Below are 24701 nucleotides of genomic sequence, written 5' to 3' on the forward strand. Positions count from 1 at the left end.
TGGTTATATGACAGAATGGCTAGTGGTCACCAAGTCACAGCAATAAGTTGGCTCAGTGGCTGCTATCTCCTACTCCTACCAGCCACACAAAAGAAGATGTCATAACATGTCTCTTGCAAGTAAGGGAACAGAGGTCAGCAGAAATGGAGATGAACTCCAGGGCCACCAGGTTGATATGGTTGGACTAGAGTTAGAACCTGGCATTCCTGCCTGTTGTCCTTGTTCAGAAGGACAAGACATGATTCAGGGGTCACTGAGAGGGGTGGTCACATGGGTAGTGCTGAAATGGTTTGAGTGCATCCCTTTGTGAGGGAGGTATGACCCAGGGGCAGTAAGAGATTGGTGCAGGGTCCACAGCAAATGAACAATGGAGCAGAGCAAGTAATGAGCTGCTCTTTTACCAGAAGCCTTGTTGGCTCCCCCAAAGAACCCAAGAGCTCAGTGGAGGGAGGGGGTGATCTAGGAGTTGCCCCTATATTAATTTGCTGCCCTTGTCCTGAACTAACTGCCTCAGTAGGCCTCAGGAATGGAAGCACTGACCTCTTGTGTGGTGGTGATGGTGGTAGTGTTGGTGGTGATGTCAATGACAATTTTACAGTTTTCCCACTACTGGTTGTTAGTGCCACCTCACCTTTCTATGGCTTTGCCTTTGCTCCCCTGGATCCCTTCTTGTCTGACTGGCCTGCTGGAGGCCCTACAAGTATTTGCTGACTCCATTCAAACCCCTTCATTGTAGATGTGCCTGAGATTTCAGATTGGTCAATAAGGTAGCCTCTAGGACACCAGAGGTGATTTTCATTCATAGACCATTGTAGCAACTGGCACCAATATCCACTCTTACAATTATGAGGAATCAAAGCCCCCATGTTTGCATGTTTGCAGGAAAGAAAGAAAGGGCAATAGATAGGATAAATACACCCAATTTTAATCATCACAGGCAGTTTGAGGTGCATTGTGAATAAAAACCAAGGGGAATGCCCAAGTTCTCTGTTGACTGCACATGGTGGATCCTAGCCTGCATCTGTCAAGAACAACAGGAGACTCAGCCCAGGTCCCAAGGGTGTTCTTTTCTAGAGGACATGAAAAACTACAAAAGTCCCTCAAGAGAGTTCTCGTGAGTCAAGGTCCAGGTGAGCCTTTGTGGTAATGTGATTTGCAGATGCCAACTGAAAATGTGTGCCCCTTGACATTAAGAATTTCAAGACTGACTGGAGTCCAAGTGCCTTTCTGAGAGTGTGAGACTTTGTGGGGGTGAATAGATCACATGCCCATGAAGTTGGCTTTGGCTACAGCAAATCCAAGTCACCAGCCAGAGAGCTCTTTCTAAGCCCTTAGAGGTACCAGCAAGTAGCTGACTATGTCCAATAATTCACAAAGAACTTTTTAAGTCTCTCATATCATGGGTCCTCAGTAGCACCTCAGAAACTTGGAAAAATAATTCTTCAGGTCTGGGAAGATGGCTCAGTGGTAGAGCGCTTGCCTTGCATGCCTGAGGCCCTGGGTTCGATTCCTCAGCACCACATAAGCAGAAAAAAAAAAAGCTGGAAGTGGCGCTGTGGCTCAAGTGGTAGAGTGCTAGCCTTGATCTGAAGAGCTGAGGGACAGCGCCCAGGCCCAGAGTTCAGGTCCCACAACCGACCAAAAAAAAAAAAAAAAAAAAAGAAAAATAATTCTTCACATTCTTTAGAAAGGATCCTAAATCCTGAAAAACAAGATGAGAGTCTCCAGACTTCAGCTAAAGAGTCCCTGTCTGCCCTCTTCCTTCCTTTTACTCAAGGATTTTAGCCCTTTTAGATCTCAGTGTCAAAATCCAGTATGGTTCTAGATCTTTTCCTGGAAGAAATTTCCCAGGGCAAATAAACCTCTGGCACTTCCTAGCAACTTCTCCCCAGCCTCACCTTCTGCTGAACTTCAGGGCTTACCAATGAGTGTTCCTGCCAACCTGGCACTTTTTATACCTTTGTGGGCAGTTTTCCAATCAGCCCCGCCCAGCCAGACTCCTACCTCCAGCAGGCTAGCTAGTGCAGCTAATGAGGCCTCTTCAGGGTTTATGGTAATGGTGCCCTTTTGTACCCTCCACCAGAACCAACACATTGCATGGACCTCCAGACTCTAGACCCCAAGGCATCTCCTCCTGATCCTGAACTAAGGTAACCCTCCCTGACAGGCCCCCAGCCCTGTGGAATATTTACAGAAATGCCACTCAGCAGAACAACCCAAATCAAATGAACGGGAGAGCTGCTAGCTTCCAAATTAGCAGTGCATAATTAGTTTCATGCATAAACTTCTGGAAAGCATGGGCACGGGCTAGTGAGAGAGACAATTAGTTTCTGTGAGGGGAGAGAGAGAGAGAGAGAGAGAGAGAGAGGAAAAGGCGTGGGAGAAGGTGAGAAGAATGGCTAAAGAGGAGCCTGGGCTGAGTGAGATGCAGATTGCATTTGTATAGCAAAACTCTATAGTCTTTCTGGGTAGATCCTTTAGGTGCCCATAATCCTCCAGCTTGAGACCCCTGAACACCCAGATCCATGCCTGTCCCACCCCTCCCTGATCCTACAGTTCTTGTTCTGGCTGCAGGGGAGCTCAGGCTGTCTTTCTAGGTCACTGACTGGACTTTTCAGGACTCTGCCTGAGGTAAGCCTGGGTGCTATGGCTAGCCTGCTATTTGAAACACAGAAATGTGCCTGAGCATCCCGGCCCTTTGGGCTTCAGAGCTCCTGGCACTCTGTGGATCACAGAACAACCTTGCCAAGGGAGACATCTTTAAGCTGGGGAATGGAAAAGCCCTATTTGCAGCTTCCCCAGTGGTGAACATGTGTCTGGGGCTAACACCTCCGTTTACCCAAGACCCGCAAACCTGCCCACAGGAAGAAGGTGTAAGAAGCCCCTGATCTGATGTTCTCAAGTAAAATCCTCCTGCTTGGCATGCAGTCTTAGTAAGTGGGTAGACAGGTCAGCAAGGGTTGTCCTTGTGTTCTCCCATGTCCTTTAGGACACTGCCATGCTTGAGAAACATTTGTACTGTTTCTGGGCAGGTTTCTTCACCTATCAAATAGAGATAACAACACCTGCCCTCCTGCTCTGTGAAGAGAGGTGACGCTAGGAAGTTAAAGGTTGTCTATGAATATAGACGGAAGGAGGCTCAGACTTGGCATGCCAACCTCCAGCTTGAGATGTCAACATCTCTCAGGATGGGCTCTTCTGGGTCTCCAGATCTGGCTCTGGGAGATACAATGGTCTTCCCCAAAGAGAGCTTGTTAAAGGGAGGCATGCAGTCTGTATTGCTTATTGTATATTATTTATTGTCTTAATTCATAATTGCTTGATTGCCAGAGGATCTTGGTGCCACGGGGACAGAAATGTGCTGCCCAGTCCTCAATAAAGAATGCTTTTCCTGCCATAAATAAACAAAATATCCAATCAACTACCCATCAAATTGCCTGGCCTTGGAACAAACAAAATGCCACTAATGAGACACAACACACATTAGCTTAATGCTCTACCAAGGGAAGAGAGCTGGCCTCTAAGTGCCAGCCCAGGCCATGGCAGAGGACTAGAATCGGCAGCCCTCCAAATGGGCACTGACCGAGGGCTCAGCATGTGAGAAACTGGGCATCCCCTTAAGGAACTGGGACTCATCTCTCTGGGGATTCTCTCTCTGTTGCTGTTCCGTTTTTGCTTCAAGATGAAGAATTGGTTGTGGACTCACTATGTGCTCGGCCACCTGGCACCATTAGGAGAGTTTCTTGTCTTTTCAGAGAAATATAAGCCATGCTAGGAAACAGTGCAGTGTAGGGTAGAGAACTGAGCAAAAGAAGGTGGAAAGAAATTAGTGAGGGTGAGATAGTCAGAAAAGATGCATGGAAGAGGAAGAGGTGAATGCCTTCAAGGATGAGCAAGCACGGAAGTCAGGGTCAGGGGCATTTTCAGATGAAGGCTGCAGCATGTACAGGTTCCTCTTCCGAAGACTACTAGGTGCTGGTAGCAGAGTGATGGGAGCTTGGGGGCTGGGGTTAAGAATCTGAGATTTATTTGGTAGCATCAGGGAAGCACAAAAGGCCTTGGAAAAGCCAACATGCCAGAGTAGAAGGCTACCATATGCCAAGTTTAGCCAATTTGCTCTTCATATCTGCCAGCCCCTTTCTAAGACTAGCTGGGACCAGGCTCCAAGAGCAACTTCACAGCGTACTCCTGTTCTTTCTGCCTGCTTCCCATCACTGTCAACTGCGTGAAGCCAAGCCTGAGACGGTTGCCTGCGCTGGCAGAACTGAGCTTCCCAAGGATAAGATGAATGTCTGAAGGCCACAGGGCTAAGATTCTCTGGAGGAAGTGGAAGAAGGAAAATGAAGGAATAAACACCTATCATATTAATAAGAGTTTGGAAGAAGTGAGGGGCTGAAGCTAGGAGTCTCCAGATGGTGTTTAGTCAAATGACAGCTTGATGCTTAAGAGAAAAAATGGAACAGTGGTATGCTTGGGAGCTTCTATCTCATAGGGTGATGATGGGGGATGGGAACACAGGGAATCTGGCATGAGGGAGGCCTGTATTAACACAATTGGATGGGAGCTTGTTTTACATGCCAGCACAGGGCGCAAACTTCCTCCAAGGGGTCTACTCAGGGGCCCTCAGAAAGCATCCTTGGTTCCCAGGGTTCCGTTTCTCTCCCATCTACTCATTTCAATTGTCTGGTTATTGAGGACTTACTAGGCAAGTCCTCATTGCAGTACTGGGTTCAGAGAAGACAGGAAGGACCAAGTCCCTGTCACCAAAGAACACAGAAGGAAGGCACAGGACAAAAACATCATGTTAAACTCTGGTAAGCTTTGGTATGCATAGGATACTGGGGACATAGGACAGGTCACTTACTCAGCCTTCTCCAAATCGAGGAAGGCTTCCTGGAGAAGATGATGCTGAGCTGAGTTTGGAATATTCTTGGACAGAAAAGGGGACTTGGGGTCTTGAGAAATGGCATCAAGGAAGTAAATGGGGCAAAGCATGAGTATAGAACTGCCTGCACATACATATGGCATCAGAAGCACCTGCTGTTCCTGAATTCTGGTATCAGCAGAAGTGGCAGAGAGGATCTAAGACCAGTGGGCAAGGGTTTGAAGCCAGGGTTAGGTCTCATGAGTGGCTATACAGAGTCAGGAAAGTTTGTTCAGCAAAACCCTTTCTCTGTTCTCACATGGGAGAAGGGGTCTGGGGCTTAGGACTTGGAAGGCTTCAGGACAGAGGGACTTAGAGGGTAGAAGGCCATTTCTGAGATGCAGAGGAACTTGGTTCTGCTTGTCCTGGGCGTGGTATGAGCCTATCCATTAAAGAGGTAGAGCAGAGATAGCAGAATTGAGGTGGCTTTGTTTTTTTAGCACTAGGTAGAAATGTGTTGGAGATTTTCCTCTGGCAGAGTTGAGGCCACTGTGGACCAGACTGGAGACAGTAGTGGCTCATGGAACTCATGGGGAGTAGGCAGGGGATGGGGAGGGGAGACAAAGAATTGAGGGAGGAAAGGAGTGTAAAGGAGCAACTTCTGGCTTCAAAATCCATTCTGTTTCCATTTCCCCCCAAGTCACACAGCTGTCAGGGTTCAGACAGATGCTGTGATTAGCATTTTAATACATTTCAGAGGACCTCATCCAAACCACTCTGAAAATCAGAAATCAAGAGTTTATCTTTGGCTGTCCTTATAGAGCTGTTTCAATTCCAAAGGAGTCTGAGGGAAAGCAAGTGGGAGTGTGCACATGTGGTCATGGGCAGGATGTCTGTGTGTACATGCCTATCATATGTGCTTATGTGTGTGCAGGCATCTATAATGTACAGATATCTCTGTGTGCACACAGACGCCAGGCCCCTTGGTGTGTGCATGTGCACATGTGCCTCTGAGTGACTGAATGGTAAGCATGCTAGCTGCATCCATGTGTGCACATATATACTTTGCATGTGTGTGCGTTATTCTAGTGCCTTGCAAGCACAATTTCATCCAGGATCATTCACGTGGAAGAAGAGAGCTCTACAATGGTTGAAAACAGGTCAGTACTGAGTGACTCAGACTGTCAGGGCATCTGAGCCTCAGGTAATGGGAAATGCATTTCAAATGTGGCTTTGCCTGCCTAGCCTGATCCTGCTTCAAACAATATAGCCTAACAGGATTTCTAGGCAACATCGGCTCTGGAGTTACAGTTCCATTCTCCTGAAACAGTGTTTGATATGCTGAGCTGTTTTTAGAGCTTTGCTGGATTTTTAGAGCCCCAGACGGGATATGGGACAAGCGAGTCCCCTGTACTTGCCACCTAAGGCCCTCCTGTCATTCCATAGCCATCCGCAACATCTCCTCTTCCAACTGGATGTAGTTCACCACCCAGCTATCAGATGGAATATTACCTCTACAGTCCTTGTCACTTTCTCTAGCCATACTCCTTGGAGGTGTAGTCCTCAGTCTCTAACACAGATTCCTGAGACCACCATCTTCTCAGCCACAGAACAAGGGGACCAGCACTTTCCTTAATTAGGGGAAATTAACTGGTTATCAAGACTTGGTCAACTTTTAGTGGGTGGGGCCACATCTCTGACTCCTTTGGAGGTCAACTAACATTCTAGAATTTAATCTCCACCCGACCAGCTAAGCACCTCTGAGCCATCATGGCAGAGGGGTATTTCTGTATCTTCTCATACAGCCCTTGAGCACAACTCTTGCCTCAACCCAGATGATACAGACCGACCGTGGCATGGAGTTGAAGGAAGCATCTGCCAGGACAGAGACCCAGTAAGCAGCAGGCAGTTCCTAGTGAATTTGTTTAATGTAAATATATCCTCTATTTATCTTTGGCTGTTAATAAATTCATGCATTATTAGAAAAATCCCTCATACCAGCAGACCTGCTGTGTTAGATCAGCTCGTTTTAAGAGATTTCCTGTTGGCAGGATTCAAAGCCCACACCTGCGGCCGGCCCAAGCACAAGGATTTAACTAAACGCTGCAGATAATTAGATCAGTTAACCTCGCAAATTAAAACAAGCACATCACATTAGCTCAGTTTATCCTAAAAGAAAATATTAAGATCCCCCATATAAATCATTTAATAAGAATAGAATAGAGGGAGATGGCCTGTACTGTCTTCCTAAAACCTAGTTGAGAAGTGAGAGAGGGCAAACAACAGGTTTGCCGCTACGGACTAAGAAACTGGGGATGGAACTGGTTCTTGCTTGGTGACTCCCCACAGTTAGAGGTGTTTAAGGAACATCCAGACAGGGTGGAGATCAAAACATACACCTAGTGGCAAACCTATGGAACCTGAGCGTATGAGGAGGCATCAGTGGGATCTAGCCCATCCTGCCACCTTATAACACAGGGCAGTTTTCAATGAATTCCTGGATGTAGCGAGGGGGTCAAAAACTGGGATCATCAACATCAGAAAAAGGCCTCTGAAGGGGTTATGACCCACCCCCTTCCCTGACCCCTCCCATGACTTGGCCACTCTAGGCTCCTTGTATCTGTTAGATGCTAAATACTTAAGAAGTCGGTTGAAATCTTAAAAAAATTTCAAAGCCAACAAGCCAGAGTAGAAGGCAATTTGGGACTTCAGGAGAAGCTTGGCCTTGGAGACATCCATGGTGTGTTTCTTTTTTTTTAATCACAAAATTAAGTAGTGTAGACAAAATTGTGCTGTCTGAGACAACAGTTTTCACAAGTGGGTTGCTAAAACTCAGCGTCACACCATCACCGTGTTAATTACACATGCTTTGTATCTGTTCATTAGAGCAGGCTTGGCAGGACATTAACTTGAAAACACTCTTGGATTGTCTACTCCGAAGTAATAAACTGCACTGAGCACACCCCTTAATATAGATGCTAATGGAAATGGGTGTCCTCCCCAATGCTTCTCAATTACGGGTGAGTTCTCTCAGTTTGTCAATCATGGAAATTCTTTAAGTAAAAAAAGGCCATGATGTAGATGAATGGGAACCCAATGTGACATCTCAACAGAGCTATGTCCAACTATCTTTGGATTCTTACAGGGCAGAGGTCTACAAAAGGACAGAGGTAGGAGAGTGGGAAATGCTAAGGTCCTTTCTTATATTTTCCTGGCCCACAGGAAGGAAACAATGGCAAAGGAGAAGCATCTTCACAGTTCAAGCTCGTGTAGCTCTGTTTTCTGACAGCATTGGGTGGAGAATGGGATGAATGTCCAGTGTTGCCAAATGGGGGTCATTTCCAGTTTATGGACACAAGGCCATATCCAGACTCTTCATGACTCTGTGCCTCTGTATGTGTGTGCAAGTGTGTGTGTGTGTCTGAAGACAGAGAAAGATGAAAGAATGTGAGAGGTATCTGTCTTTGCTTTTATTACAAATCTGAAGAGGAGAAAAGTCTTTCACATGGTCAAGAGAATGCCAAATTCACCTGCTTTAGAAGGAGACACAAGCAGAATTTGCCAAGAATTAAGTGAGGAGCATTTGCCAGATACAGGCCCAACTAGAACTCTGGTGCTCCAGGAGTGCCATGTCGGTCCAGGGAGGCTGCCCTTGGACAGGCTCTGCACAGTCCTTAGCCTTTGTTCTTTATGGACTCCCCTAGGTCCAACTCTCACTCACCCAACACAGGCCTTCTTCATGAATGCATACTGTACACAATGGTGCAGTGATCACTCTCCTACTCAGAAATCCTCAGCAGTCCCCAAGAACTGAAAGTGAAGTGGTTATATTCCTCAGTGGGATGTTTAATGTCCTTCCCAATGGGGCCCCACCAGGCCCCTGACTCGACTCCCAACCCTTTACTGAGTGAATCCCAGGCACAGTCTCCTCTCCACATCCTATCATCCTTCTTCTTTGCCTTCACACTGTCACCTCAGTGGTGTACCATCTCCATCCCCCCTCGGCCACCACTTCTGGCCCATTGCCTGAAAGCATTGCTCTAGTACTGAAGTGCTCATGCAAGATGGTTAACAGCCACTGTCTTACAGCACTCCCAAACCACACAAGCTCTCAATTCCAGACTGAAGTCTCAATCCCTTGTCCTCTAATTGCTTGGCATGTACACCTTTTCTCCTCTGCAGGAGAAAAGTCCCCAGGGTCCTTGCCCTCTGTTGGCTTCCACCTGCCAAGCAGCACCTTGTGCAGGGCCATGCTCCTGGTGGGTGCTCAGGAAACACTTACTGAATTGAATTTAAAAACCTTCTTTTCGGCTTTGAGCAGTTCCAGCTGTTGGATGCCAGCTGTCAGGGCTGCTGGGAGAGACTAAATGCATATTCATTTCAGATCGTCCATCTCCTGGTCTAGAAGGACCTGCTGGACCATTTAAGCCTGAGCCTTCCCAAAGGCAATGGCGTGGTGTGTGTGTGTGTGTGTGTGTGTGTGTGTGTGTGTGTGTGTGTGTGCGCATCCAGGACACAATCTTACTCGTGTGCTTACTGGGTAAGGGTTTTCAATCTTCTGGGATCGTTCACTCAGCTTCCAGGGGGCCTTTTATTGGAGTAAGGGATGGTGAATTAAGAGTAGAGAGGGAGATGCATGGGTCTCATGTGGGCATTGTGGAAATCCTTGGAACAAACATAGCTAACAGCTCTTAGGGGCATGAAGGAGGCAATCTTGAGCCACCACCTTCAAACACAGCCAAGCCTCAGCAGGGATGGATTTAGGAGGCTCAGTAGACTACAATCTGCCCATTCAGTGAGTGAGGTTTGCAGGTCTTCCCAAGTGACTAGCCTTGGACTAGTTTTACAGCTAGGATGTTCGCCATTATTCACTTAGGTTCAGCTGTCTTCCAGACTTGGGAAACCAGGGGGCAGGTATGGATCAGAAATGACCAGGTTGAGGACACTCACCTCTCAGTAGGGAGACAGAACCACAGCAGTGAGTGTAGCAGCAGTAGAGAGACCCCACACAGATTTCCCATGAGCATGATGGGTTCTCACAGCTTCGTGTGCATTACCTCATGCTCCATCAGCAGTCCCCAGATAAAGTCACCGCTGGCACTTCAGAGCTAAGAAGACTGAGTTTAGGAGCAGTGAAATGATTAGCCCAAAGTCATACAGTTCAGAGTAGTAGGACTGGGGTTGGAAATCAGGCTTCGTAAATCTGGAACTTGAGCCTTTCCCAAAGACACTGGGATAGGGACAGGGTTGGAGGATTGATCTTGGGGCCTGAGTGTCCTCTGAGAAGAAAGAGACTGGGAGGGCTGGATTGATCAGTATGGGGGCTGGAGAATGTAAAGCTAGCAGCTTTGGCTAGGGCTGAAGACTGGGGCTGCCATAGTGCAGCTTTATCATGGAAAGCAAATAAAACTCAGGTGAAGTTGTGGGATCTAGGCTCACCCCAGAATTGACTTGGTCTAATGTAGCAACTAGCTGTGTTATCCTGTACACCTGTTACTGCGACTCTGCTTGAGCACACCTGTGTCACTACTTGGCACTACCTAGCTCACTAGTTCCTGGGGAACCATCCAAAGGATTGTGTCCATCAGTACACCTGTCAGACAAAAATGTGGGAGTGGGAAATTGTTCATGGAATGTCTGTGACATCAGGATAGTGTCTACGGGTACCATGACTTTGGTTGCTTCAATATTTCAGCTACATGAAAAAGTGAATTAGTATACAAAGTCAAAACAGATAGGATGTCTGCATGATGGGTGCTTGCCTAGCATTTGTGAGCAACTGGGTTCCATTCCCTGCACCACAAAATAGGAGAAAAATATAAATGACACTAAAATATAGGGCCTAAGTGGCTAATATCGTCATCCCTTCACATGAGACCCATGGAACTAGAAACCATGTCAGCAGCTGGAATAGGTTATCCATGCTGTATGCAAGAGGCACCTCTAGAACACACTCAGAAACCATTTCTCTTGCATTATCTACCACTCTTTTAAGCATCCAGTCCTGGCTTCAACTAAAACATACAAGGTTAAGATGTGAGTTAGGGCTGTTACTCTACCCAGCTTGTTCTTCTGAAACTCCTGGCCATCTCTACCAGATTGGGAGGCAGAATCTACTGGTTCCTACCCTTAGTACCCATCCCCTCTTCTTCCTCACTAACAGAAGCACAGTATCAAGTGCCTAGTCTGTGCCAGTGTAGATTCCCTTTGCTAGCTTGCCTTACAGTAATTTTGTGACAGAATTCCAGTCAATGAGACATACATGATGTCTTCTGGGAAGGTGGGCTCTGGAAAATCATTTGCATTCCTGATAAAAGGGGCAGAAGCAGCTGGACTTGCTATATCCAACTGCAAATGTGATGCATAGATCTGGGGCAATCATTTTCTAAATAAGAGGGAAGAGACTCTGACCCTGACTTTGTTATATGCTGATGAATGAATACCACCAGACCCTGGACCTTATGAGCTACAAAAAATCCAAAGCTCCATTTTTATTTTTTGAAGCCACTGCAGCCTAATATGTTTCTGACAGGTAGTCACTGAAGCTGAAGCTCACAGAGGTTAAGCAGCTTCCCAATAGCACCTACTGGTTTCAGGCAGAGCAGTGGCTGGCTCTGGCTCTGCTTTCCATATAGAACCAGATTCTCAATCCAAAGACAGGTCAGATGTGTGGACATCTGCAGGCCCCTCTTTTGCATGATGACACTCTTCATGCCCTTGTACAGATGTAATAGAAGAAGCTAGGTTTCAGGAGTCAGACCTCTCCTTGTCTATGTGACCTTACAGTAACCCCCTTCCCATTTCCTCTCTAGATAACAGCACCAATAATGCTCAGTGCAGGTGTGATGCTCTATTATGAGGATTCATAGTGAGTCTACAGGTAATGGTAGCCGTTCTCATGGTAGAGAGATACTCCCTCCATGTGGGAGTATCATGCCATACTTGATCTTGGAGGCAAGCAGTGTTCTGGACCTCTACAACTCAGTGATAGAGGTCTGCCTTCCAACTACCAGCATTTGCACTTCCTGCTGGAATATTTTCTCTGGAGGTGGAGCTCATTTTGCACACCTACATGGCAAGTCAGGAGAGCTGTAGAATTAATGATCTGCGGGTATTTCTCAGCTAGAGTCTGGTAGGAATCTGTATCAACACCCCAGCTCCCTAGCCCTGGGTGCTTGGCTCTGGGACAGGTGCCTGGCACTGTTTCCACAATCTCTCAGAGGGGTTAAACACCTCTCACAGTGGAAGCTAGCCTGCTAACACATCCTTTATTGATTTCTTCTCTCTTTTGTCATATTGTCCCACTATTGATTGTGATTCCTGGGACCAATACCCAAAGTCCATTTGAACAATCACCTTGTGTGCATGAATGCTTGTGATACGCTGCTTCTGGGGTCACACTCAAACTAAGACAATATCCCCCAGAGTCCACAGTCAGGCTGGTGACCATCAAACTTTTTCATGTCCATGAATCCTCTAAGGATCTCAGTCAAATGAAGTGGATGTGGACTGGATGACTCTGATATTCTGGGGCCTAAGAGTCTGAACTCCCTAAGAAGGCCCTGGTGATGCTGGGGCATTGGTCTGATGTCCACACTTTTGACCAGGGTTGACCTGTGGAAGCTCAGACAAGGGGGAGATCTATGTAGGTAACAATGGCTTGGAAGAGCTGAGCAGAGGGAACCAGGAGCCTGGAGTTAGTCCTGAAGCCCTGGAAGGCTTCCAGTGAGTACACAGGGGGAAGCATGTAATTTCCAGGAGGAAGGGAAATAAGATTTGCTGGGCCTGAAGACACACCCAATGTGTATAGGATTTTGAGTGACAGACCTGCCTAGAATTAAGTGGTGCCTTCTGGATCTAAAAGGTTAAAGGTTCTGAAGGGTAGCACTGAAAGACCTCCCAATTCTCCAAATACATTCTCCCTGTTCCCATCCCTGACTCTAGGAAGGAAGGACTAAGTGGCCAGAGTTTGGTCCCAGAGCAGCACTCCTGGGAGGCGGTGGAGATTCTAGAAGGTGGGAATTTGTGGGAGGTTTGTAGTTACTGATAGTGTTCCATTAAAAGGGATTGTGGGTAACAGGTGCCCTTCTCCTTTTTTCTTTGACACACATCCCTACCATGATGCATTGTCTTGAAACAAGCCTCAAAGCAATAAGGCCTCTTCCATTTATATACTAATTATCTCAGGTATTTTACTGTAGTGATGGAAAGCTACCTAACACACTACCTTCTTACGCATAGGAGAACTCTGTCCTCCTCCTCTATTGAGTCCTTTTGGTTATTATAGATCAGTCATCTCTTTTCTCTTAAATATGATAAGGCAGATAAGCTAAGTCACATTCTTGAACTATTTTATATTTTTAATGTCTTCTAATCATTTTGTGGATTTAGTAAGGATCACATGATTCTGCTGTGAAGTAAGACTCCAAAGATCATCTACAGTCACATAATTATTTTGTCATTAATAATAATACTTTGATTATTATTGTAGCAATCAACAACATATAAAGGGCTCGCATATGACTTTCATTATAGAAATTGGACAACTCAGACTGAAGTCATCCAGGACTTTGGTGTCTTTTCTGCAGTCCCAGTGTCTCAGGGTAGAGTGGAGTGTTCGGCATCATTTTGTCTCTTCTGAACTGGACACAGATGGGTCCCAGGCTCCTGGTCAGTCCAATACTTCCCTGATGTCCACTCAACCAGGAGGAAGCTACCTCTATGGTACCCCCTGGTGGTTACATGAGGATAAACCAGAAATGCCTTTATACTTGAACCCCAATTAAATTGGTAGACCCTAGAAAGACCCCATCCCTTTGAGCTCCAGACTTTCCCTCTACAATAACAATTTTCATGACTTGAATAAAAAGCAATATTGTTTTGTCCCCCATCATCATCTAAGGTGTACTGTACTTGCCTGGTGTGCATGAAGCCCTGGGTTCGATTCCTCAGCACCACATAAACAGAAAAAGCCAGAAGTGGCACTGTGGCTCAAGTGGCAGAGTGCTAGCCTTGAGCAAAAAAAGCTCAAGGACAATGCCTACACCCTGGGTTCAAGCCCCAGGACTGGCAAAAAAAAAAAAAAAAAAAAAGAAACCCCTCCAATCCTAACGTACACTCATCGCAGAGTGGTGGCTCACACAGACTTCCTGTTTTCTAGCCTCACCTCTGGCAAAAGGTCAAGAAATCTTTTAATCGCCTCACACAAACCCAAGCAGTCATGGCCTCCACAGGCTCCACAGGCTCCACAGGCTCCTTCTCCAGAGAATGCACACCTTGCTTCACCTTGCTTCATGTTGTTCCTACTCACATCTGCGCCATCTGCAACTGCCTGGCCTGAAGCACCATCCACAGTGTTTTCTGCAGAAGGCCAAGAACACAAAGCCAGGCTTTTTTGTCTTTCCAAATGTATCCCTGTAGGGTGAGCTAAGCTGGAAGCATCTTAGAGGGATTGGAGGTGATATGGATAGGAGAAAAGTCATGAGGATGGATCTTGTGGAATGCCTCTGCAAGGTGCATGAAACAGCAATGTCTCCTAGCAGACAGAGGAGCTCCAGCTCACCTGCTTCTCTCCCTCTGCCTTGTACTGAACTATGAAAGGTGACCACCCGGGTTTAAGACTCCAAGATGCTGACTCCCAGAGTTAGCAAATAGCTTGGAACCACAGAGACGTTCCAGTTGCCTGTAGGGATTGGATAGCTCCCTGAGGAAGCTGAGTACAAGCAGAAGAAATGATGCCAGGCTTGGGCCTCTGAGAATGACATGACAGAGAGAGGGCCATGTCCCCCCAAAAGGGAGCTTGAAGGCAATGTATCTGGGAAGAGCTGTGTGCTTCTTGAGGGTTTGTGGTCAGGGGAAGGTTGGCCACTAGCTGCATCCTCTGGGTGACGGTGCCTGTAGCATTTTCAGATTGTGAGAGTTTTATCTCACAAGGGTAACCTTGTGATTTATCTATGGTAAATGCATCAGGAGGAGGGCCTGGGAGCAGAAGGCTACCATGGTAGCTGTGGTCCCACAGCTGATTTGGTTCACTGGAACTCCTAAGCATTTCCAATTACTACCACTTTTCAGCCCCCAAAGGTACTATCCATATTGAGAATTGTCTTCACATTTGTCTCCTGCCCCCGCAAATTAAAAAAAATCCTTCATCAGCAGGCTGTGTTTTACTCATTTTGTCCCATTCTTGGATGCCCTATCTTGTAGTCAAACTGCACGAGACAGGTTATCTATACACAGTGCTGCTCCTGATTTGGGTGGCGACTACGATTCTATACAGGAGCCAGAAAATGGTGAAACACCTGTCCGATCTGCTTAGAATGAGACCTGAGCGAAGAGCAGGGGTGGGTGCACCATCAGGAGTCCAGCCCTCGCCCTGGGGCAAGCAGTCTGGCTGGTGTGCATCAGGGAGTGACACATCTGACCCTCGCTTTATTACACTTGTCACCAATGGCGGCAGGCGGTGAAGAGTAGGACTCTCCCCTCATCTCCCTGCCGTCTTGAGTAATGCCAACTCTATTATTCTCTGAAATATAAAGAATATCAGGACTGGAAAGGACTCCAGCGGCAATCCAGCTCACCCTCTTCCCCAGCTCAGAAGATAGTTCCAGGGAAGTTCTGACCTGCCTGAGGCCACAGGGTTTGAACTGGCAGAGTCAAGGGCCTGTGTTCCCTTGCTCTTCACTAGGCAGGGGCCATTCACTCAGGTGCCCTCTCACTTGCTTGTTTTCTTCACATCAGGTAGATGAATGTGGATCTGGATGCTCTCTGGCTTTTTGATAGTTCTCTTCAGGAGCCTTACTGAATGGAGGCTTGGGATCTGTTGTGGGGTGTCACAGAGAAGATCAGTCTCTACGGTGGTCAAGAGTCCCTGGTTTGATAGATGGGCAACATTGCTGACTGGTGTGGCTAGGGCAGGGAAGAAACAAGTGGTCAGTCTAGGCAGGAGGGACAATGTGGGCAATGCCCCAGGAGACCAGGAGGACTCAGTGTCTCTGAGGAGTGGACTATAGGGTCTTTGGAGGAAATAATTGGATAGGGGATTGGGGACTACAGGCTGGCAAAGAGGAGAACAGAGAATATGTGTGCCCTACTGGTCCTGACTTTGTATTTAAAGCTGAGAGCCTTCCTTCTTGGAGCTTCACTAGTCTCTTCTGGATAATGGACCCAGGTATGTGGAAGGCTGCTGAGCTGAAAAGCTTAGATAGGGCAACAAGCCCTGCCAGACATTAAGGCTCTTCAGAAGGGAGGGCCCAGGGAACTCCCACATGGAGGCCTAGGTTCTGTTCTAGCTCTGTCATGAGCATATTGTCAGCTCATGTTATTTAGAACATAGATACCATATGGGCCAAAGGAGAGAGTTTGGTACCACAGAAGAAGGCCAACATTAGTTTGGTGCTGAAACTAGAAGCTCTTGGGCCAAACGTGCCCTGCATATTTTGATATGAGGATGGGCGTGGCTAACCAGAAATGATCTTTCAGGCCTGGAAGTGAGCTTTGCTGTCTTCTCCTGCTCATCACACCCTCATTTGAGAGCTCATTCCACTTGAGCTTGTGACCCTTAATGTGACCTCCCACTTCTCACACCCAAATGAATGGGAAGTACTGGGCAAGAGGGAACACTCTTCTTCAGGGCCTACCTATCAGACTTGTCTTCAGCTTTAAATTAGGATTTCTCCATCTTGACATGACATATTGGGAGCTGGCTCATTGTTAGGAAGACAGTCCTGTGTATTGTAGAGACACTTACGGTCATCACTGGCCCTTCCCTTCAAACAATGACAAATGTCCCTTGTATGTAAAATTGCCCAGTTGAGATTTACTTCCCTGAAGGATAGACAATTCTTTTCAAGACATATGAGAAGAGCTGAATGTAATTTTTCTCCCCTTAGAGGAAGAAAAGAAAGCATAAGACCAAGTGGAAGTCACAGAAGAAGAGCTAGTGGGACCCTCCCCCATCATGACTTAGACACCTTGAAGACCATAGTCCTCCTATGGGATAGACATGGGAAGCCTATTTCTCTGCGTTATTGGTTCAATTGTGTCACCTGCAAAAGATATTGAAGTCCTTACTTCTGTATCTGTGAACAAGACCTTATTGGAAATAGGAGCTTTGCAGAAGGTCAAGTAGAGATCATTAGCATGGGCCCTAATTCAATATGACTGGTGTCTTTAGAAAGGGGAACTTTGAAAGAAGAAAGAGACAATGTACAGGCAGCAGAGTGAACACCAGCTATCATCTCCTAGAAGCTAGGAGAAAGGTATGAAGTAGATTCTCCCTTACAACCCTCAGAAGAAGTCATCCGTTGAAACTTGATTTGGGACGCTCAGCCCCAAGAGTTGTGAAACCATACATTTCTGTGTTTTAAGCCACTCCATTGGTGGTGTTTTGTTTTAATAGTCCCTAAATTAATAATATGAAGTAAGAAGAACAGGACCCACGAGCTTGATGGATGTGTGGATTGGCTGTGACCTTATAGACGCAAGCAGAGACATAGAAGTGTCAGAGACTAGGAGAGAAGACACGGGTGCTAACAAGAGCCAGAGAACTCAATACCATACTTCCAGCACAGAAGAGTGGAAATACCTCACAGTTCTCAAGTGGAACACTTTGTGCCAATCACTACAAGTTGTAAAACGACTGGAAGAATTAACAGCCTCCCTACATGCTAACTACATCCATCATAAATTCATTTTTAGTTTCTGTTATCATATCATTGTCTCTAGGGACCCTGGCTTGTCATCATTTGCCCTTTATAATTTATTCATTTTGTTCTTGCCTGCATCCTTTCTACTTATCATCCATCTTTACAGTTGTACATAAAATTAAATGGATCCTTCAATGGCAGGGCTGTCAGGGAAGGAGATGGCCTTGTGAGGAAAGTCCCTGAAGCCCTGGGGATGTTGCCCTAGAGGCCCCTATGGGTGTCAAGGGAGAGGCGCAGTGGGCAGACAGAAGAGAGTGAGAAGATGGAGAGAGGAGGAGGAAGAGAGATAGTGAAGAAGATAGAGGCAGGGGGAAATGGTTGAAAATGAGAATGATAAAGAGGAGCAAAATGTTCAGAAGGAAGAGAGAAGGAAATAGGTGGAAAATGAAGAGAGAAAAAGGAAAAAGAGGAAAGAGATAAAATAGGATTTAAGGAAGAGGAAGGTGAGAGGCAAGGGGAATGACAGAAGAGACACCCTGAGACAGCATGCTAGAAATTCAACCGAGCTTTTTTTTTTTTTAATTTTCCATTTCACCATCTTTCCTAGTAAACTCAAAGAAGGTCACACTGAATTTCCATAGAAATGACTGTCCTGAGTTGCAATGACCCGAGTCCAGGAGTCTCTATGGCAGGGACATTGCATGTCTGTGTGGCTGACTGAGGGTGGGGTGGGAGGCAGCCTGGAAGAGTGTGCTAGTTTGTTTTGTATTCTAGAGTTGCCGGAGTGAGGACACAAAAGCCAATCTTTAACTAGTGAATTGGAACTTTAATGTTTACCAAGCAGATACAACTCCCCTCCCCCCAAGCTCCCTCTTCGCTGCCTCTAGGCCTCCTGCTAACTGGACCCAGCTCCCCACCCCCACCCCTTCCTGCTGCTGAGGGGGCAGAGTGCTGGCCGCTGCTTGTTCTATTCACTGGTTTTCTCTAGTCACAGCCCACCCCCTGAGACTCTGTATTCCCAACTTTGGAAACAGATGGGCTCTTCCTGGAAGACAATTCCCTGCAAAGTCCTAAAGGCTGGAGCAGCTGGGACTAAGCACCCGGGATGTATTTTAAGAACACAGTTCTTCCACGAGGTCTCCTATGCACACTCAGGTCCTGGGTAGCTAGCTCTCAGAGAGGCTTCTGATGCCCAGAGCATCTCCCACTAGGCTACTAGGCTAAGTTGGTCAGTCACTGCTCCTGGCTTGCTATGAATGCACAGCTATAAACTGTTTCTGACTGCTCTAAACTATCTGATATACTCTCAGCGCTCTGTTCCCACCTGCCCATACACTGACAGATTATTTTATAGCAATTCTTTCACTCTATAGATATCTGGGTTCCCTCTAAACTCCTACAGCAACCGGCAGTGCTAACAGAAGTAGGTATCCTGGGTGATGGTAGCAGAGACCCAGAGCTATTTATCAATTGAGTGAATCTCGGTCCTTTATGTATGGGGGAGAATCATGTCTTCCTCCCAGGGTGACTGTGAAGAGGACAGGAGACAACGGTATTTGTGCCATTACACAGTAAGTGATCAACCAATATTAATTGTGATTATCAAGCAATTGTCCACACTAGCCACTTTATAGTAACATCTGCTGCTGTTGGTTACATTGTTTATTATATTTGTGTGTGTGGCTTCTTTCTCCAACTTGACAGACAACTCCAAAAGGGAAAGGGGGAATGTTTTTCATACCTTCATATCTTATGGACACCTAGGGCAGTGCCTTGTGTCCACTCAGTTTGTTTCCCAAGAAACTGCCCCATAGCGAGTTTATCCTGTAAATAGTGGAACAAATGTCGAGAATAGCAAATAGGCTGCATGAGGCCAGGAGAAAATGAGATTGAGAGGGAGAGAGACAGTTTAGAAAAATTCTGGAAGAAGGCAGTCTTCAAGATGACCCCAACCAGGCTTTAAGGCTTAGTAAGCTCATTCTACTAAAATCATATCAAACTAAAAAATAATAGTGCATTTGTGATGCAGATCCAAAGATGACTCAATCAGCTATCAAAACAGCTTGATTAGGCTGATTCCCAAAGAAATGGACCTCTGATTTAAGAAAATAGTCATTGTGGTTCAGTTACTAAGCTTGCATTTATCCCAAGATAATGTTAGCTCCCTCTTCCAATCCCCAAATGAAGCCTCAGGTTAGGGGGATTTCTAGTTTTGTCTCTGTTGCTGCTGCTGCTGTTGTTGTTAATGGTGGTGGTGAGGTGCGTGCGTGCGTGCGTGCATGTGTGTGTGTGTGTGTGTGTGTGTGTGTGTGTGTGTATGACAATAATGGGATCATTTTTTTCACTCCCTCTGTAACTTGCTTGGAAACAGAATACACTGCCTACGCTGCCTTTCCCCTTTTCCCTCCTCAGTGAGAAAGTGAGGAACAGATTTTAATGGATTGATTTTAATGGATTTTGAAGTCTGGAAAAGTGCCTAAATTGCTGAGGTTACCACTTTTCCAGGTTCTTTTTTCAATTTCATTCTCTTTAGTCAGATGCAGAGTACACTCATTGGGGCCCCTAGTGTGGTCATCCCAGATGAGAGGCTTCTTCTGTGGCCCCCCATCAAAGAGGTAGCTATGAGCGGAGCCTCTGCTGCTGGGGTCACATGTGTTATTTGCTTGGGTGAGAGCATTTTGCTCAGTCCTAATCCCTGCATTTGCTAGCAGCACACTCTCTGATCTCAAAGGAGAGAACCAACTAACAATACTAATGCCAAGGTCTGCTTTCTGGAATCAAAATGACTCCACTTTAAAGCATAATTTTACTCCGTCATTTTGTTTTTCATTTGTCTACTTGCAAGTGTGTGCGGGGACAATGTGCCCTCGGAACTTGGAGCAACAATTCTATCTTTTCTCCTTGTCCCTTCCCCCTGTGAAGCGGTACCTGCCCTGAGAATTGTGTGAGCAGGCTTTTGAGGCCATGAGTCTCCCAGAGAAGCCTTTGAAGAAAGGGTGGTGTTTCGGGCAGTGCGTGGGGACTCTAGGCTATGTTTCAGGACTACTGTTGGCCTTTATCTCCACCCCTCCCTTTTCCTAACATACATTCACATCTCTTTTTACCTTTCCTCCCAAACTTGCCAACCTGTCTTTGTAATTTTGGGGGTGGGGGGGAGACACCGCCACTAGATCTCCCAGTATGAAGGATTAGCGCAGATTATGGGTAACAGTGTTAATTATCAGTGGAGGTGGGGGGGTAGAGGCTGGCGCGTTGCTCCAATGTGCTCCTGATTTCCCCTGGGCCTTTCTGCCTGGTAATAAGCCTTCTTTAATCTGGCAGGCCCCTTGGTGAAATCAGCACCACGGACAGTGATATTGATTGCTTCTGAGAAACCATCACAGCTGCTCAACCAAATTACCTTTGATATGTGACCTTTAATGTAATTACTGCAACATCAAAGTATTTCTATAAATTATTAAAGAACTAATACACTCCATCATTTAGCTATCCTATTATATGTAAAATAAACAACCACAAGTTAATGTTAGATCCTCAACAATTCATACTAGCTACTGGAATTCTCCGAATTCTGGTTTTTTTCGTCAGTTTCAAAATCCTAGCCCTCCCCCTCCCGCCTTCTTTCTTTCTGTTTCCCTATTTGATTCCGGCTTTTTAGCCATCATGAAACTCCCCAGCAATCTCTCTCTCAAGCTGATGAAGGGCCTCCAATAACGATGTGGTATTTTCTATTCCATTTGGGTGGCTCTAAAATATCTATCACAATCTCCCCCAAAACAAAGTACCATAAACACTTTATTAATCAGCACAAACCTTTCTGAGAAGCCTTTGATTATCTTACAATATGGCTTTATGCTTCACACATAACATGGGGCGATGTGAAGCATATTTCTGCCATCCTACAGAGGGGACCCAGAAAGTAATTACTATAATATATGTGCATGTAGCTGCGCCACTAAAAAACCAACTGGGAATGGCCACCCTGCCAAAGCTGGGCTCCACACAAAATCTGTGTGCCATTCCATTTCCATATATTTGCATCTGCGGGTATGTTATTAAGATGACTCAGCCCCGTGCTTTGCAATCACAAATACCAAAATACAATACAAAGGCTGTCTTAATGGAAGGAAAGGCTAGTGGAAAAGCCTCAATCCCATAAAGAAAAGATCTTTGAGGCAAAGGAAAGCTGCCCCGCTGCCCCCCACCCCTCCCCGTGTCCAAGGTTGCATTTTCTCTACGTCTACCTGGTTAACCTTCCCTGCTGTGGGGCCGAAAAGGAAACGTGTGTTTACACGCGGTTTGCTTGGCAAGATGTAAACACGCATGTCTAAACATTGGAGTGCATACATAGAGAACACACGTGCGTCCCCGCAGAGCCCGTGGTAACGCTTCCAACACCGCGTATCCACCGATTCTTTAAATTATACCCGCAAACACCTATCTTTCCATTTATCTTTAGATCCTCAGCAGCCGTATATCTGCCCGCCCGCCCCTCCCCCGCCCCCGTCTCTCTGAACCCACGGGAGACGTCGCGCAGACCCTTGACCCGAGGAACACTTCTTATTTTATGGTGATGAACTAGCCTCGATAATAGCCATGGCTGATATCACACCCAGTTAGGGGGGCCGTAAATAATTCTCCTCTCCCCGCACAGAAGCTATAAACCAGGGCCGAGGCGCGATAGTTTATCAAAGACGAGGACCGGCTCCTTAAATAAACCGCGGTGATCTCACTCGCGGCGCCCACTTCGGGCCGGGCGGCGCCCCTCCCATCGCCCGGGTTTCGGAGCAGCGGGGAGGGGGTGACGGACCTCTAGCTCGGGTGCTGGATGGTACCTGCGGGGCCCCGGGGGTCGGGGGCGAGAGGAGGACCGCGCTGCACTGGGGGTACGGGGGGGGGGCAGAACCAGCCGGCGCCCCGCCCCAGGCCGTCTGCGCGGGCCGTGCGCAACAGAGCCACAGCTGGACTCGGTGGGCACCGCCAAGTTCACCGTCCGCCCCTCGCCTCCCCCGCTCCCCGCCCCCAGGACTCGATTCCGTCGGGCCTGGACGGCGGGGAGCCTGGGTCGCCCGGCGAGTCTGCGCCCGGCGCCCGTGCGCCCTCGCGCCCACCCCGCGGCGCGCGAGTTCCCCGGCGCCGGGAGGCGGCGGCGGCGGCGGCGCCCCGGGGGGCCACGATCTGCTCGCCTGCGCGTCCTCCGGTCCGTCCTCCTCCCGTCCGTCCGCCCGCCCCCGTAGGAGCCCGGCCTCCCGAAGTCGCCCCCTGTCGGCGCGCCGTCCGCTGGCCGTGGCAGGCGCCACTTACCCCGGGCAGAGTCTTCTGCTCGTGCAGCGCGCTCTGGGCCTTCAGCGCTGACTCACGCTCGCAGTAGGTGAGGAAAGCGCAGCCTGGGGAGGGAAACAAGCGCCGAGAAGGGTCAGTGGGGCGCCCCAGGCCCGCCGCCGCGCCCGGCCGCGCGCCCTCCGTGCCCCCCCCACCCCGCACCTCCTGGCTCCCGTCGCTCTCCCCACCTCAGAACTTCCCAGCCTCGCGCAGTCCCCGTCCTTCTGCCTCTCGTCCCTCCCGTGGCGTTTCTATTTGACTCCCTCCTCCGAGTCCCCACCCCTACTCCACCACACCCCTCACCCCGTGGGTCCCTCTCACTGCCCCCACACGCTGGTGCCTCTGGAGTCTTTGCCTCCCTCACCTCTCCCTCCACCCATAGCAGTGCTGATTTCATTTCATTTTATTTTATCCATTTCAGATGCTCCATCCTCTGCACCTACTGGAATGGGCAGTTTTCACCTGTAGCCCCCACCCCCACCCCACGCCCCCAGCGACTTTAGCCACACCTGACCGTGAACTCTGCACTCTGGCTTCTCAGGATGGAGGCGGTGCGCCATCAGAGATGAGCAGGGACACTCCCCCCACCAGGCCCACCAAGTAAATGCTCCATCTGTAAGGAAGACCCCCCCAGGCCAGGATGTACTAATAAAACAAAGGAGGCTCTCATGTGTCTCTTGTGTCCCTAGCCCCAGTTCCTGTTGTGACATTCACAATGTGGGGGGGGGGGGGGGGGAAGAGATCTTGGGTTACCCAGTTCATTTAGTTACAGTGGTGAAACTGAGGCCTGGTCTTGCTCTTCCTCTTACTCCTCGGGGACTGGGGACCCTCCTCCCCCAAAGCTTTTCTCACACCTCCTCTTAGGCCTCAGTCTCCCAGGCCCAGGATGATTTCCAGAGTCAAGTTCACTTTGCCTTTCCAGTGATTCTAGCGGCCACATGCTATTGTTCCTCTGGATTGGATAGAGCCATCTACTAATTTGACTGTAGAGTTGTTAATGCTGGCCCTTCGGGCACTGTGACAAGGGAACAAGACAGTTTGGCGATAGGAGAATCTTTTGGGGACATTTCTTCCAACTAACGGCTCAGTGTCAGAGGTCTCCTCCTCTATCCGCAAGTGTGAGACCTGCAAGGCTGGAAGTCAAGATGAAAGTCTAAAAGCCCATTTGATCTAGAGCAGACTTGAGTCCTCTGGGCACCAGTCATCGCAGACAGACTGCAACGTCCCAAAGAAGGAACCCTGCAGGACAGTCAGCCCCTCTTGTTCTGTCTCTCCATTGTCTTCCTTAGTCCCCTTCACCCACCTCCCATTACTATGCTCACAGTCTGCTCCCCATGTGTGCTTTTGTACCCCATGTTGTATTCTACCTATTTCAGGTAGCCATATTGACTGCTCTAGACCACCCACAAGCAACTTCCTTTCCTAACTGCCTGCAGCCAGCCATTTAAATGACCCTTCTCATGGCCATTTATTTCTGGAATGGCTGTTCTATGCTGGTACAGTCCTCTGTCTCCTGAGGCCCCCAGGCCAGCACTCACAGTTTAGCCCTGTCACAAGGCTTGCTGTAGCCTCTTGGTGTTAGGGCACAGAATGTTCCCAGAATCCTTTGCAATGTCCAACTCCTCCACTTTCCACCTTGTGCCCAAGAAATCCTTCTCCCTCCTCTTCTAATATAAAAATTAATCCTGTGCCTACTCCCTTCCTCTCCTAGCCAGAAAGGAAAGGAGGAAGAGACTGTATGTGTGAAAGAACCATAGAGTTGGAAAGAGGAAGCAGGGACAGGCACCTGGGAGGTGGAAACTCCAGTTCCCAACGCCCTTCCTTACTCCACCTCTTGCCAAAGTGCCTGTCTCCATCCCTCTCCTGGTCTG

The 24701-nt window shown here is 47.8% G+C and overlaps 1 protein-coding gene across 50 annotated transcripts in view; it reads right to left on the minus strand.

Moving 5' to 3' along the window:
• Positions 1-24701, minus strand: part of Celf4 (CUGBP Elav-like family member 4) — a 274062-nt gene that overhangs the window by 177795 nt on the left and 71566 nt on the right. For all 50 annotated transcript variants that reach the window (XM_042675067.1, XM_042675053.1, XM_042675036.1 and 47 more), the window contains exon 2: positions 22813-22895. In XM_042675067.1, coding sequence (XP_042531001.1) covers positions 22813-22895 — 83 coding nt within the window. The remainder of the gene's footprint in view (positions 1-22812; positions 22896-24701) is intronic.

Source organism: Dipodomys spectabilis, unplaced genomic scaffold (genome assembly GCF_019054845.1).
Source record: "Dipodomys spectabilis isolate Male_0828 unplaced genomic scaffold, ASM1905484v1 ptg000024l, whole genome shotgun sequence".
Classification (NCBI taxonomy): domain Eukaryota; kingdom Metazoa; phylum Chordata; class Mammalia; order Rodentia; family Heteromyidae; genus Dipodomys; species Dipodomys spectabilis.